The 17778-nt window shown below is 40.1% G+C and overlaps 1 protein-coding gene across 3 annotated transcripts in view; it reads left to right on the forward strand.

Annotated features, from left to right (window-relative positions):
- homer1b (homer scaffold protein 1b) overlaps positions 1-17778 on the forward strand; it is an 86726-nt gene that overhangs the window by 37946 nt on the left and 31002 nt on the right. For all 3 annotated transcript variants that reach the window (XM_034170195.1, XM_034170194.1, XM_034170193.1), the window contains 2 exons: positions 8722-8853; positions 13013-13105. In XM_034170195.1, coding sequence (XP_034026086.1) covers positions 8722-8853; positions 13013-13105 — 225 coding nt within the window. The remainder of the gene's footprint in view (positions 1-8721; positions 8854-13012; positions 13106-17778) is intronic.

A 17778-nucleotide genomic window follows, 5' to 3' on the forward strand; every position in this document is an offset into this window, starting at 1 on the left:
GTTGTTCAGAAAATCTATATCCCTACATCAAAAAGCTGCTTAAAAAGTGTGAAAATGAGTAATTTCTGCAATAATTTTCACTTTGCGGCCAAGGCTATCGCCCAAACAGTCTGCGATATCATTATTATACACAATGGTGTAGTACATTCTGATAGCCATTTGCAGAAGTCCACACAGTTGGTCAAAATTGGCTGGTAGCCCCGAGTGTGACACACATGTTCAAAACTCTGCGGACACCGTCGAGATCCGACACCTGTCCGATGGCGGTCTGAACCTCATCGGACCGCAGTTTACATGCTGTATTCTGAAGGTGGCATAAACAGGATCCGAAACAATTTGAGTGCGTATGAGGGAACCTCAAGATGGATCGGGCCTGGTAAAGCCTGCTGGCATGTAGCGGCTTATTATGAAAACACACAAACACTGAGCGGTCATTTCCTCATGTCAGCACTTTTATGCACACACATGCACGTGAGGTCATTGAGCCTGGGAAAAAGAGGAGCGAAGGAGTGATTGAATGGCAGTGGGTGACCGCAGGGATGGACACATATGGCGTGAGTCCGGTCCATACTTTGTTCTTTGATGTCCAGTACAGGTCCTGTGCAAAGGGAGGAACACAGCGCTGCCACTCCGGTCCCATGTTTGCCATCCAGACATTTGGAGATTGGGCAGTCTGCAGCGCCTTTTGTGGCCATCTGACAGCAGTCTGTGTCATCTACATATGTTTTGGATGCGATCTGACAGGTGTGGACGAGGCAGTCTGTCTTCATTCTGACAGAGCTGACCACGCCTCTTTTCCTCCCGACTGCGTCGGATTATGGCGATATTTGCTGTGTCGGGCTTGGCTCCGGCACATTCTTGCTATGTGTGATGGGGGCTTAATACTGCAAAATCTGTGGACCTCATATTTCATAAAATGGAGGTATATGACAATAATTGACCCCACCCCAGCAACACTCTGGCTTGTTTTAAGTGTTACCATTGAGGGTTTTTTTATATTAGTACATTGTAATCTATAAGTACATTGTAATCTATAATTATTTTCCAACATGCTCTGCTTTACTTTACCCCTCCAAAAATATAAGATGAGATATCATTAGATTACCTGCTATTGATAATTTTTCATCAAATATATGGTATAAATTTGCCCCCTTTCCCACCCCACCCCTTCAGAAAAGACTTTATAGTACTTCAGAATTGTTTGGATAATGTTCTCAATCAATTTTAATCATCAATCTGATGATCTGTTTAAAACATTCACCACAATACACTTGATGTACCATAGGAAAACACGTTTTCACCAGCTGCACATCATGAACTCATGAGCACTTGACGGGGGGTGGGGGGTATTGACATTCCTGATCAGGGACAAATTTCCTACAAAATACCAGTTTTAGGTTTTCCCCACCATTATTGCACGAAAAATCAGGCATATATTCATTACATGTCCCATGGCCTACCCCCAAACTAACTAACATTGACCTTAGTGGCCACTGATGATCATGAGGTCTCATAAATCACATGCAAACAAAAGGTCTACTTTATATTTACATAAAGTAGACCTAGTAGTAAAGTGGTCTACTTATACTTTATACACCACTCTGCATTTAATCATTAGTGATTGATCTCTGCTCCCCTCCACAGCATGTCTTTTTCCTGGTTCTCTCCCTCAGCCCCAACCAGTCCCAGCAGAAGACTGCCCCTCCCTGAGCCTGGTTCTGCTGGAGGTTTCTTCCTGTTAAAAGGGAGTTTTTCCTTCCCACTGTCGCCAACTGCTTGCTCACAGGGGGTCGTTTTGACCGTTGGGGTTTTTCCGTAATTATTGTATGGCCTTGCCTTACAATATAAAGCGCCTTGGGGCAACTGTTTGTTGTGATTTGGCGCTATATAAATAAAATTAATTTGATTTGATTTGATTTGATATTTGCCTGAATAAGCTCAGACATGTCACACCTTGCCAGCGTTCCTATTTAAACTATTATTTAAAAGAATCACTGGCAATTATTATGTTTAAACCTACCAATATGGCTGAAATAGGAGGTTCACTGATGATTACATAACAGAACCAAAGTCCAAGAGCTGAATATGCAAATTGTTGTTTTTTTTTTTTTGGGGGGGGGGGGGGGTGCACACCAACTCAGGGACTCCGCTAATCCTAATTGCAGGGAAAATATGTCATTTGCTTCATACTTTGGTGTCCACAGCAAAAGTTAAAGCAAATGCACGCACACACACACACACACACACACACACACACACACACACACACACACACACACACACACACACACACACACACACACACACACACACACACATATACCGACAACAAATGTTTTGGCTTTGTGTCTTTTTTTTATTTTTTATTTTATTTAATATTTATTTCATTCATTTAAAAGAAAAAAAAACAGAATATCAGAAATAAAACTTTACAAACCCTTGAATGAAAAGGAGCAGATTGGAAGAACAATTTTCTGCCCCTTTTTTACAATACAATCTTACAATATCAAGCATCATTAATCAACATAATTTAACAGATTACATTTCTATGACTTTGTCACATGCCACCGACTTATTTCATAATTTTAACCATTATTTATAAGATTACATCCCTAACAGATTACATTTTAAACTTCAGACATTCTAAACATTATTAACAGATTACATTTTTGGCTTTGTCACAGCCCACTGACTTATTTCATAGTTTCATACTTACGAAATACATCTAGTTTAATACGTTTGTTTTATAATTTAAGCGACCTTGATTCTTTGATTTCTTTGTTGAGGTTGTTCCATAATTTTACACCATTCACTGCGATACTCCATTCCTTTGTCTTGGTTCTGAATCTTGGTTTTTTAAAGACTTCTATGCCTTTCAAATTATAACTACTTAATCTTTTTTCAAACATATTTTGAATGTTTATTGGTAAGGTATTGTTATTTGCTTGGTACATTGTTTGTAATAATTTCAAATCAGCTAAATCATGAAATTTAAGTACCCTATACTTAATGAACAATGGACTAGATGGGTCTCTAAAACGACTGTTGCCAATCACTTTAAAGCTCTTTTCTGCAAAATAAATAAAGGTTGCGTATAAGTTGTACATGTTGATCCCCAGATTTCTACACAATAAGTCAAATATGGAACAATCAATGAATTGTACAATGTTAATAATCCATAACTATTTAATGAATATTTAACTTTATGCAAAACAGCAAAAGCTTTTGCTATTTTTCCTTTTATGTAATTTATGTGTGACTTCCATGTAAAATCTTCATCAATCATAACTCCTAAAAATTTCGTTTCTTTTACCCTTTGAATGTCCATTCCATCTATTTTTAATGACACATCATTTTTTTTACTCTGTCATTAAACAATATGAAATTTGTTTTATTAAGATTAAATGACAGTCTGTTTATATCAAACCAATATTTAACTTTTTCCAACTCTGTATTTATCACTTGTGCTACTTCCTGTATCTCTGATCCAGAGTAAAATAATGTTGTATCTTCAGCAAATAAAATGCTACCAAGTACATTAGATACATTCACAAAATCATTGATATACAAAATAAACAGTTTGGGTCCAAGTACCAACCCTTGTGGTACTCTACACATAATGTTAGACAATTCTGATTTAGTATTATTTATCTGAACAAACTGTTTTCTATTTTCTAAGTAGCTTTTTACCCACTGATGTGCAGTCCCTCTTATTCCATATTGTTGTAACTTGTGAAGCAATCTTGAATGATCGATAACATCAAAAGCTTTTTTCAGGTCAATAAAAACACTTACAAAATAATCCTTATTATCTATTGCTGTTGATATTTTCTCTGTTAATTCCATAATTGCCATAGCTGTCGAGTGTTTTGTTGAGAATCCATACTGAGCATTATTTAAAATATGATGTTTCTCAATGAATTTATCCAACCTTGTCACAAAAACGTTTTCCATAATTTTAGAAAACTGTGGAAGCAATGACACTGGCCTGTAATTTGAAACGTTATGTTTGTCTCCATTTTTATATAATGGGACTACATTGGCAATTTTCATTTCGTCTGGGAAAATTCCTGTTGACAGAGACAGATTACAAATGTAAGTGAATGGTTCAATAACAGTTTCTATTATACTTTTTACAGTCATCATGTCTAAATCTTCATAGTCAGTTGATCTTTTGCTTACACAGTTTTTTACAATATTTTTCAGTGTTTTTTCAGTGTTTCAGAAATGATGTTCATGTATACCATATTCCAGTATCTGAGCACCCTGGGCTTTCCGTGTAAAATTCTGCTTGAAATGGGTGTTTGCACAAAGTCAACCAAATATTATGTTTGTTGGATCGCCCATTTCAATAAAATATCTGATTTCCTCACAAATAAAGAATAATCACCTGTGTGTGTCTGGATTTTCCCCTATTCTATTTCCCATTTATTAAATGTGTTCCTTGTCAGCTGATGTCTGGTGCAGGAAAAAAAAAGTGACGTGACATGACGTGCACGGTCAGTTGTCAGTGTTAACCACACAAACAATAATTTACGTCACTGAAACATTTTGTGTTTATATTAAGGCAGAAAACTCTGGTATGAAATCATCACAAAACACCATGAAAACTCATTGTTTTTTGCTTTCTACAATATTCCGGGGGTTGTAGAATTAATTTATTTTAGGTGGGTGTTTAATAAATTTTAATTTAAAAATAATAATTTAATTCTGGGTCGGAAAGGGAAGTATGTGTCCCCTACTGGAGCTGTTGTCCCTGCGACCCGACCCCAGGTAAGTAGTTGTAGATGAGTGAGTGAGTGAGTGAGTGAGTGAGTGAGTGAGTGAGTGAGTGAGTGAGTGAGTGAGTGAGTGAGTGAGTGAGTGAGTGAGTGAGTGAGTGGGCATTTAACCAACTTTCTGTCTGGCACAAAAAAAAAAAAGTGATATGACGTGCACAGTCAGTTTTCATTGTTAACCACACAGACAATAATTTACTTCACTGAAACATTTTGCATAGTGTTTATATTAGTGAATTGTTATCAATGGTAAAATGGAACAGTGTTTTCCACTTGATAAGAATGATAATTCCATTACTTTGTATGGAGATCAGCTGAGCAATCATTTTGAAAAATCCTGCAAACAGAGAGACAAACAAATGGAGAATACACAACCTGTGGTGTAGATAATAAATTATTCTAAGTTTGTTAGGGAGTTTTTTATGTGTACATAAGCCTGCTCCTCCCAGTGACCACTTTCCTTTCTGAGAATATTCCTGTTGGAGTTCCAGTTGGGATATTTCTGCTGGGCGTGCTGTGACGGAGACTGGTGTGACTGCAGGCAGAGCCGAGCTCTTCATAAGGACACATGTCCAGTCACCCTGCAGAGAGCAGGGGTGGCTTTAATGAGAGGAACAGATGACAGAGTAGAATAATTAGAGCGGCACAGACAGAAACACGTGAAATGAGGTGAGAATGCAGATAGGAAAAATGTGCACGACTGATATTGGAACAAAGGGAGGGAGGTGGTGGTGTAACAGCTTGCACATTGGACTGGGACGCCAGCGACTCGGGTTCGCTTCTCGATCGCAGCCACGCTCCCAACTGGCACTCTTAACATCAGTGCTGGGGAGGAGTGAGAGACACGTGCCGTGGGCCCTTCTGGAACTAAGTCCTTCATTGAGACTTTCGTTGGTTACCCACCTTAAATAAGAGAACCTCAACCTCAAGCATCTTTGAATCCAGTTCTATAAATGGACCTGACAGTTGAGCAGATTGTATCACACAGCGTTCGAAAAATAATTGATTATGACTACACTTAACTATTATGTAACATCTCCAACACTCACTGTTTTCGCCAAATCATTGCTACGTATCGTTTCGTTCTTCTATATCAGCCATTACACAAGACAACCTATTGATCACTATTAATTTGTTCTCCATTAGCGTTATTTAACAAAAGGAAGCACATTATGTAACATTTAGTGCTGCCATTATTTCTTAACCTGAACAACTTTGTCTTCACCAATTTTCTCACTCTGGATTAAACAATATTAAGACAGACCACGATGCTTCCAAATTAATGCAATACTACCAAATACAGAAAAACACTTTTTAAAAAAACACCTACGGTAAATCAATTCTACAACATGTAGATTCATCAACAATCATCTTAAAAGTTGAGAAAATTCTTGCAAACACAGAGAACACAAACAAATATAATCAGGAGTATATGCAAAAATTTTAATCACACAAAAACATAGACACACTGCAGATAGCCACAACACAACAGCAGTACAAACAACACAAAAAGAGGTTTCTATCAGGAGGACTTTTTTGCCTTTTTTTAATTTACAGAAGGTTTTTTTTTAAGAATTGTCACTTAATAAATAAATAAATGAATGAATCATTGCAGTGACCATTTGGACCCACATAGTTGTTGAATGTGCACTGTGCATTTGCTTTGAATTTGCTGTTCAGTGTGGCCACATTACAACCGTGACCACCTCCTGAGGTGGTTTTGCAATTTAGATCACAGTCTGTCCTCAGTGGGGCATGTTGGACATAATAACACTTTCATGTGGTTGAGAACAATCCATTTGGAATATGATCCCCAAAAATACATTTTAATGCTCGGTGTAAATGGGGTATAAGAAACTGATGAATGGAGTTGGAGGCATCAGACAGAAATGTGAGATCTTTCACCTTTAAGAGAACACTCTATCATGTTTATTACATCACAATGGCTTGAAAGACTATTGACCAGAGATGAACTTATCACTTTATAATCCATGATAAACACATTTACAGTTGATGACCAGGACAAAGACCAAGCCTTGTTTTATGTCAGTTTTAGAGTAATGTTAACACCACATGTGGGAACAGCACTTCACCATATTGAGTTTGATCCCACAAGCTACAAACTATGAGACAGTTTCACTGTTCTAGCATCACCATCGAAATACTCAAAACATGTGCCGCAAGAATTTTTATTTTTTTTATTTTTGCACAACACCTGAACAGAGTTGAAATGACACAATTAGAGAGTTAAAACACAATTATAGTTCAGTTTGGACCTTTTAGTCAAAAGGAAAGCTTTATTTCATTGCAGTAAGTTATCTTTGGCACTGCGTCTCTGTTCTGGGACCTCCCTACTCTCCTACGTGCCTATGTGGAAAAGCCAATAGGCAGAAAGAGCACCTTCCTGTCCCTCCATGCACCTACATGGAAAGACTACAGCAGAGACAACCAAGCATGTAGAACAGAACAGGCAGGAGACACATCAAAATGATACCATATAAGCTGGATGACAAACAGGAGAAACAGGAGGAGTTGGCGCGGTGGTGGGTGGCAATTCAGCATGCGTAGGGAGCAGCTGTGCCAGCTGTGGCAGTTAAATAGAGCGCTGTATGAGGGTCCGGATGTGCCCATTAAAAGGGAGTCAGCTGAGCTGTCAGATGATGTGGGCTGAACTTGACTTCCTTGGCTGCCAGAGCTAACGCTATGCTCAATTGAGGTGGATCAACACTGATTTGATCAGCTCTGAGAAACACCTCCAACACTTTAGAAGACTCAACATCAAGAGTGTTGAACTACCATTTGAATGAATGAATATGAATGAATGAATGAATAAGTTTTATTCAGCACACACATAAACAAAATACCAACATAAGAATCTATTACTAACAAAACAAATCCCCCCCCCCCCCCCCCCCCCCAAAAAAAAAACCCCCAGAAGAAAATACAACAATAACTCAAACGATTTCCCAATTGGGTGCAGCTGAAAGGGCATGGGCTGAAGCAAAAGCTTATAAATGCCCACCCCTACACCAGTTACTATACACATTTAAATACACTCAGAACAAGGTAACAATCAGAAAATAGCGTAACTTAACAGAACAATCAATAATATGATGTGCAAATAAACAAAAAAGAACCATAAAAATAATCAGCCTAATATACTATAAAAAGAAACTGCATTGTTTTTATAGAGCCTTTTAACACCTATCAATGAACCACATGATTTAATACTATCAGAACAATTATTCCAAATTCTAACACCTTTTACAGAAACACAATGACTTTTAACAGTAGGTCAAATCTTTCTTCTTTCAAATATCAGTGTTCCTCGCAAATGGTAACTGGATTCCCTCATTTTAAACAACTCCTGGATATGTAGAAAAAGATTATTTTTAACTTTGTACATGGTCTGTATTGTAAAATAATCCACCAAATCTTGAAATTTCAAAATACATAGATATGCAAACAATTACTTCATTGGTTCGTAATATGTTTTTTTTTTTTACTTATAACTCATATAGCTTTCTTTCATAACAGAAAAACTGAATTTGTTTTTTGTTTTATATGTGTTTTTCCAAACCTCAATAGGTCATATATGGGACAAGTAATGAATGATACAGTGTGACCAACGAATGTTGTCATGTCAGCTGCATTGTGCTTTATACAACATTTAAATAACTTTTTAAAGTTTGGATTTAACATCATTTATGTGAGTTTTCCAACTTAATTTATCATAAATAACAATGCCAATAAATTTCACTTCAAGAGCTAAAATCAACATAGTACATCCATGTTTTAAATTTGTCCCTCCATCTTCTCCAGATTCCAGCCCGACCCTGCCACACACACACATACACACACACTCATCTGCACCTGTAGAAACACACACTGCAGTAGTAAAGTTAATCTGATACATATTAAGTGTGTTGCCTTTGTCCTGCAGGCAATAATCAACAGCACCATCAGTCCCAACATGACGTTCACAAAGACCTCGCACAAGTTTGGCCAGTGGGCGGACAGTCGAGCTAACACCGTATACGGCCTGGGATTCTCCACAGAGCATCATCTATCCAAGGTACCACTGCTATCCACCCACCAACACCCAGACACACACACTATCTACTACAAACCTTTTAGCCTCAGTCACTGCGTGGCTTCTGTCTGCGGCAGCCTCTGAGGGAGGATGACATTTCAACTTTCTTTTCACTGTACTGGCTGTAGTTTCTCTCTGTCTCTGCGTGGTCTAATGAGACTTTTTGTGCATGTGTTCGTGTTTCATATGTATGTATATTTGTGTTCACTTATGATTGAGCAGTTGCTTATTATCACTGCAATAAAAATAAGAACTGACTATGCTCACTTACACTGTTCATTACATTACACCTGAAACTATCAAATATCATAAATGGGCAATTCTACAGTAACGGAATTACAATCTGAGCTAATCTGTCGTGGTTAAGATGCCATATGTCCAGATTTTGCTGCTGTTGTAATTCCGTTACCATAGAATTGCCCAATTGATTTACAAGGTTGTGTAGGATTACTTTGAAATGTAATCCAAAAGTAATCAGATTACAAGTAATCCAAATGTATGTACATACATACATGTAATCCACATGTATTATTTCAATGTAATCCTACCCAACCTTGTTGATTTATTTAAACTCAACAGTGGTTAGCAAAGACCATTATCTTGTTTTTTTTTTCACTATTTTTTGATATCATCACCAAAATCAACACAATGTGTGTCACTAAAGAAGCTGTACAGTATTTGTGACATGAATAAAGTTAGCAATACGTTTGAAAGTTGCCTCTATGATATCACAATGAGGGCTTCAAACCAAAAACTTTTTTCAGTCTGTTTATACTTCTGAAGACAGTCTGTATTTTAAAATTATCAGCTTTGGCTTCCACCTTAATAGGATCATTCCCTGAAATGCTTAGTACCAATTAAAACACTGTTTAATAACATTCCATGTAAGGTTGCATGTCATTACCAACCTGATCTCACAACAGTTCGTGATGGCATCACGAAAAATGATTTAATTGATACGATCACAAAATGCATCACATTTTTGTGACGTACCACAAAATTAATTTGTGATGGCATCAGGAAATATGAAGTGATGCCGGTGTTGGGGGGGTAATGGTTATGGTTAGGGTAGGGTTAAAAATAGTTAACTTGACTGTGTCACGAAAATGTGACACATTTCATGAAGGTATGAAAAAAAAAGCATGAGACTCGGCTATCATTACGGTATGTATCTGTCAGACTTTATAAAAACGTCTATTGTTAAAGGCTGTATTTTACTATACATTCTAGCTAATACTAGATACATACTGATACATAATACATACTGGATCATATACATAATCATATCACTGTTCATAGTAATTATGTAGCAATTAGTGTACATGAAAAAAATATGAAAAAATATTTTATAAATCATTTATTATGCTTCTGGATGAGTTGAATTGTTTCATCCATGCAATCATTGACTTTTCACGATATCAACTCAATTAAAAAAATATATAATTCAATACAGGTGCCACGATGTAGTTATCACAATACACGATGTATCATTTATTTCATATTGTTTAGCCTAACTGGTGCTAGATATCCAGTTGCAGCATTATTTATCTTTCTCTTTAGCCTGTTCATCAAACAATAATGAAGCTGGGATAAGACCAATATTTATAAGGTACATAGCACAATATTTCCTCCTCTGGCTGGAAACAGGGAGATGACACATTTGCCGTTTCAAGGGCATGCATGACATTCAGAAGATGACAGGACGTGAAGTTGGCACCAAGTTATTGCAAGCAGCAAATATTTTACTTTGTAATAAAAGAAGCAAGTTATTAACCAGTTACTATTATGTCATATAATCATTGCTGTTCTGGAACATTATAAAATATAAAGGTTCTGGTTTTTGTTTTTGGCCCATGAATCAATTGTAAGACAGGGCCACAAGTAGGAAGTAGGTTTAACTTTATGACATCATAAGACAGAAGGTTTATGTATTCCTTTATCACATCATAAGGTACGAATATTATAGCCATTCACCAGGATAATCAAACTGAGAAAAATGAAAATTATCAGTCAGTCATTTTTAAGTGTTTTATGTTTTCCAAAACATAATGGCTAATTCAACGTCCTTTTAGTTCAGCTGATTTATAACTTTGAGTGACCTTCAGTAGGATGTACTGAAATACAGTTTATCAGAAAGCTCGCTGCCCGTCAGAATTAAGAGTTTTCTTTAGCCTCCATACACAGTAAATATAAAACAATCAGATTTTGCACTTACATAACTATGACTCTGACTCTCCTGATGCACTTAGATTACTGTATAAGAACTATTAAGTTGCACTGAAGTGAAACAATATCGAGTTACACTGTGAACCTCCGCAAATGGCAGACACAAGTCCAGCTCCAGCAGTGATGTCAATTTGATTTCCTCACCGCTCAGCTTTCTGCAGTACTGTGTAAATGACTCCACAACGTTGTGGGAGCGGTGTGGGTGATGAACCACGCCCTAATTGCCTGTATGACTCTCAGATTACTTTTTCCTGGCTCACTGGAACTTTTGCTCTACAATAAATAACTGTAGCCTTTGAATGAAGAAAAGTACAACAACACAGTCTGGATGTGTGTTTCTACTGCACAGTGTACATGTTCAATGCATCCAGAAAGTATTCACAGCGTCTCACTTTTTCCACATTTTGTTATGTTACAGTCTTATTCCATAATGGATGAAATTCCTTTTTTTTCACAATACCCAACCCGTTCTCACGGCAAGTCGTGATTCAGCAGCAAGAAATCTACATTAATCTACTGGTTCTTGATATTGTGACGAAAAGCACCTCATTTTCATCACGACAGCACAAATTCATTCTAATTCATTCTGTGATGGACGCATGAAATTAAAAGTGAAGCGGGGGGGGTTGGTTAGGGTTGCAGGGAAGGCGTAGGATTAGGTTATGGTTAAGGTTAGGGTTTGGGGTAAAAGTAGGGTTAATAATAGTGAGTTTTAAAAACTCTGTCACTAAAATTTTACTCATTTCGTGACGGGCGCACGAAAAAATAAAAAACGTGAGACTGGGTTGAATCTGCAGAAGGGTACAGAAACATTTCTGCTTCTTTCAAGGTCCCAGTGAGCACAGTGGCCTCCATCATCCATAAATGGAAGACCACTAAGACTCTTCCTAGAGCTGTATGGCAGAATGGACACTCCTCGGTAAAAGGCACCTGAAGGACTCTTAGACCACGAGAAACAAAATTCTGTGGTCTGATGAGACAAAGATTGAACTCTTTGGTGTGAATGCCAGGCATCATGTTTGTAGGAAACCAGGCATCATCCCTACAGTGAAACGTGGTGGATGTTTTTTCAGTGGCAGGAACTGGGAGACTAGTAAGGATTGAGGGAAAGATGAATGCAACAGTGTACAGAGACACCCTGAATGAAAACCTGCTCCAGAGTGCTCTTGACCTCAGATCTTTCAGCAGGACAGTCACCCTGAGCACACAGCCAAGATATCAAAGGAGTGGCTTCAGGACAACTCTGTGAATGTCCTTGAGTGGCCCAGCCAGAATCCAGACTTGAATCTGACTGAACATCTCTGGAGAGAACTGAAAATGGCTGTGCACCGACACTCCCTATCCAACCTGATGGAGCGTGAGAGGTGCTGCAAAGAGAAATGGGCAAAACTGCCCAAAGATAGGTGTGCCAAGGTTGTGGCACCATATTCAAGAAGCCTTGAGGCTGTAATTGCTGCCAAAGGTGCATCAACAAATTATTGAAGAAAGGGTGTGGATACGTATGTACATGTGTTTCCTTAGTTTTTATTTTTAATAAATTTTCAAAAATTAAAAAAAAACTTTTTTCATGTTGTCATTATGGGGTGTTGTGAGTAGAAGTTTGATGGGAAAAATGACTTTACTCCATTTTTGAATAATAAACACAACACGTAACAACATGTGGAAAAGGTGAAGTGCTGTGAATAGTTTCCGGATGCACTGTATGTGGTGCAGAGATCTCCATGAGTTGTCTCATGTTTCTATTAAAGGCATTATGGGTAAGGGCCTTAATTTCATGGGTCATCCGCAGGTCCTCACCTCCTTGATCTGTTACACACAGATCTGTATGTGTGTGAGCATCCACATGTGACAGAAGTGATTGCAGCCTCTATTTTATAATTTACAGTTTGTTCTGATGGATGTCCTCTGTGTCCAGTTTGCAGAGAAGTTTGCAGAGTATAAAGAAGCAGCACGTCTTGCTAAAGAAAAAAGTCAAGAAAAGATGGAGATGGCCACTTCTCCTTCTCAGGTAAATTCAGTCCTCACTGTCCTCTTTACCTGTATCTGTTTATTGGTTAATTTGTTTACAGGATTAATAACAACTCCAACTAGAATGATAGAGGGAATAGTACAACCAAAGAGTACACTTTAATTTAAATTAAACCACAAAACCAAATTCCAGTCCTTAATCCACTTCAGTAGATCGCCCCTCCCTAAAGATGTGATATTGTCAACCAGATCTGAATCAATAACTGGGTGTGGTCCAAAGTAAATCTATGACAATCTATGATTCTGGCATCCTGAACATTAACCTTCAATAATGATCACAGAGTTTTGATCCTTATTGCTGATCTTTGAGCTCAGTCACTCCTCTTTGATTTGTCCTGGACCCTGACCACTCCCCTCTGATTGGGAAACGTAGGTCCTAGTTGTTGACTGCTTTGATGTTGATTACAGAATGAATGGAATCAGGATCATGTACTGATCCTGACATTTGATCCTGATCACAAAGCTTAAGTCTTGATGGCTGTTTATTTCTTGCTTTGATATTGTGATCAGGATCAAAAGAATTTGAACCCGAGATCAAATATTATAGCTCAAAGGCAGGATCAGGAGTTTTTACAGTTATACTAAAGTTTAATGGATACGTCTTTGAGCCAAGGCCTACATTTGCACCCACTTTCAATGAAAAGCGCTCATATCCTTTTGAGTTTACCTGCTCAAAAGCATGACTAAATTGAACTAATAATATAATTGATATTCATTAAAAGTATTGAAAAAGTTTAATCGGTCCTGCAGTAGATGATGTTTCAATTTGAGGTGGATCATATAACCATGTAAAAAAAAAATTTAATAAATGTGTTAAATAATTTTGAACAAAAACAAGCAACGTACATGCTACTGCACTACTGCAGCCTTTACAGCGGGTAAAATACGTAAGTATTTAACCCGTCACCATTTTCTATATTTTTAAAGGTGCTATTGACATAAAATTTTCACCAGATGCCAGTCACAGCCCAAATAATACACACATATAAAAAAACCAAAAAGGTAAAAAAGATATTGAACACCTGAAGGACTGTGCACCAGGATCATTGTTGCCACATCGGAATGGTTCCAGTTTTTTTTTTTTTTTAAAGAAGCAAACCGTACTGTTCTCATCTTTAACATTTCAGGAGCAAAAGTATAAAGATTTTGGAAGGTTAGTGAGGGTTTTTTGTTGTTGTTGTTTTTCATGCAAGAACTTGTATCTTCCAGATCCAGACTGTATGTTGTTTTGTTTTTTTTGAGCCACTGTATCACTTTAATAGTGTCTAGTGCGACCTCACCCGGATCATTTTTGGAATCATGTTTTCTGGAATTAGGCTACAGAGAGCTGAGTGATTTTCTAACAGACCTCGTATATATATATATATATATATATATATATATATATATATATATATATATATATATATATATATATATATATACACACATTTAAACATATGAAAATACATACATATATATATATATATGAAAATAACTGACCGTGTTACCCCTGTTTTAACTCACGCATGCGCACGAGGGTTCAAGCATGTCTGACGTAAAAACATATGAATGAAATCCATATAGTTTTTGAAAAATAAAAAGGACCTATACTTTATGGACACCCCTCGTATATATATATATATATATATATATATATATATATATATATATATACAGTGGTCCCTCGTTTATCGCGGGAGTTACGTTCTAAAAATAGCCTGCGATAGGTGAAATCCGCGAAGTAGTCAGCGTTATTTTTTACAATTATTATAGATGTTTTAAGGCTGTAAAACCCCTCACTACACACATTTTCTCACTTTTCTCTCCTGTGTAAACACTCTCAAAGTTCAAACCTTAGTAGAAAAATAAGACCAGTATTATAGAATGAAACAAAAGATCAAAACATGTTTTCAGGCCCAAACATTTGTTTGAGAAATAAAAATAGAACGTTTTCCTATAAATAATTATGATGGCTTTTAGAACTAACAAATTTAATTTTAACGATCAACCTACGAGGTTGGACACATAAGAAATTATTAATAGTGACTGACCAGTATTTCACAGTTCCTCTGATCGCGCCTCTTTATCCTGGCGCCGAGTCACACCTCGGTGCAGGTGTCTTTTCCGAGTGAAGAACACAGTTATGGGTAGTTGTTGGCACTCTTTTTTTCTTCTGGGCGAGAAGATTCTTATAAACAGACACACGCAGAACACAATGAGCGTGCTCTCCCTTCGCTCACTGCCTCCGGTGTTACCGTTGCAGGATGGATGCGGGACCCGCAAAGAATCCAAGTCATTAAAAAGATACAAAGTTCTCTCAGTGGCCACAGAACTCTGTGGCTGCGGTTACCGAGATGAATGCAGGCGCTGCTGAATTCTATCCTTGCGGGCTGCGGAGCGCGTCTGCATCAAAACAGCGAGCGTAGTCTCTGGATCTGTTGCCAGACTTTGGCTGAAACTCCACACAGCAGACGGTGGGGCGGTGTGAGCGCTTACCTGCAGCGCTTACCGAGCCAGCATGTTGTGAAAGTGTAGTGACACGGACCCACAACAGGGGGCGCAAATGAACGGCCAATAGATGAGCCAAAAAGTAACAATTTAATGTTGTGAAACGTGCACAACGAATATACAGACAACCTCAGAATATAATTACAGTCAAATTACAAAGGTGACGTGTGGACAGGCTCGAGGATAGAAGACGTCTGTCTGACGATGAACCAGAACCACACACGATTTCCTCCGCCAACCGAACCCAGAGAATACTGGAGCCGCCAAGTCCCGAATTCCCAGGTGATCACCGTCCCCGACTGTCGGATCTGGTACTGCTGGCGAGAACAAAGACAGTCAAGTGTGGGTGTGTGTACACCCATTAACAATAACGGTGGGAATGCCACCTCCACCTCTCACTCAATATGCTGATGTGTTTGCAGTGATCCCTCAGAGAAAAAGAGTGCCGTCCTGCACTCACTCAGCTTCCACAAAACAGGAACCGGTACGCCTGCAAACACTCACAATGTACAGATTACAGATAAACACAAAAAGGCTGAGGATATTACCTACAATGAAGTACGATATCTCGGCAATGAGGTGGAGATGACGTCTGGTCTTTATGGAGTGTGATGATGAAGAATGTGTGACAGCTGTCAGGAATTAATGAGTGACAGCTGTCACTGCCCCGGCTGTGTCCGTGGCGGCAGCGCCCTCTCGTGCCTGAAGCCCACACTTCAGGCAGGGCGCCCTTTGTGGTGGGGCCAGCAAGTACCTCTTCTGGCGGCCCACACAACAGGACCCCCCCTCAACGGGCGCCTCCTGGCGCTCCGACCAGGTTTGTCGGGGTGTCGGCGGTAGAAGTCGGCCAGGAGGGCCGGATCCAGGATGAAGCTCCTCTTCACCCAGGAGCGTTCTTCGGGTCCATACCCTTCCCAGTCCACCAGATATTGGAACCCCGGCCCATTCGACGGACGTCCAGGAGCCGGCGCACAGTCCAAGCCGGCTCCCCGTCAATGATCCGGGCAGGAGGCGGCGCCGGAACGGGAGCACAGAGGGGTGAGGTGTGGTGAGGCTTGATCCTGGAAACATGGAACACCGGGTGGATCCGCAGTGAAGCCGGGAGCTGGAGCTTCACTGCGGCAGGGCTGAGGACCTTGAGGATTTTGAAGGGTCCAATGAACCTGTCCATCAGTTTTGGTGACTGTACTTGTAGAGGGATGTCCTTCGTCGACAACCACACCTCCTGCCCGGCTGGTATGCAGGGGCCGGGGACCGCCGGCGGTCTGCATGGGTCTTGGCCCTCGTCCGGGCCTTCAACAAGGCAGAACGGGGGTGCGCCACACCCGACGGCACCTCCGAAGGTGGGCCCGACCGAGGGCACACCGACCTCTCCCTCCACCACGGGAAATAATGGGGGCTGGTACCCCAAACACACCTCAAATGGGAGAGGCCGGTGGCAGAAGACACCTGGTGTTATGCGCATACTCGATCCAGGCCAGATGGTTACTCCCAGGCCGTCGGGTGCGTGGATGTTACGCAGCGGAGGGTCTGTTCCAGTCTTGGTGGCCCGCTCTGCCTGTCCATTCGTCTGTGGATGGTACCCGGACAAGAGGCTCACGGTGGCCCCCAGTTCCCTGCAGAAGCTCCTCCAGACGGGTGAGGAGAACTGGGGACCACGATCTGAGACGATGTCGGTGGGTATCCCATGCAGACGGACGACGTGGTGGACCAGGGAGGTCTGCTGTCTCCTGGGCTGTTGGGAGCTTCGGGAGGGGCCACAAAGTGGGCCGCCTTGGAGAATCGGTCCACTATCGTGAAGATGGTGGTGTTGCCCTGGGACGGCGGGAGGCCCGTGACGAAATCCAGGCCGATGTGGACCAGGGGCGATGAGGCACGGGTAACGGCTGAAGAAGTCCTTGGGACCTTTTATGGTCTGCCTTGCCCCTGGCACAGGTGGTGCAGGCCTGGATATATTCCCGGACGTCGGCCTCCATAGACGCCACCAGAAGCGCTGCGGACAACTGCCACGGTCCTTCGCACCCCTGGATGACAGGAGAGCTTGGAACCGTGACAGAAGTCCAAGACTGCAGCTCTGGCCTCTGGTGGGAAGTACAAATGGTTCTTCGTACCGGTTCCGGGGTCAGGCTCCGTGCCAGGGCCTCCCGGACGGTCTTCTCCACG

Source organism: Thalassophryne amazonica, chromosome 5, assembly GCF_902500255.1.
Source record: "Thalassophryne amazonica chromosome 5, fThaAma1.1, whole genome shotgun sequence".
NCBI classification, from domain to species: Eukaryota; Metazoa; Chordata; class Actinopteri; order Batrachoidiformes; family Batrachoididae; genus Thalassophryne; species Thalassophryne amazonica.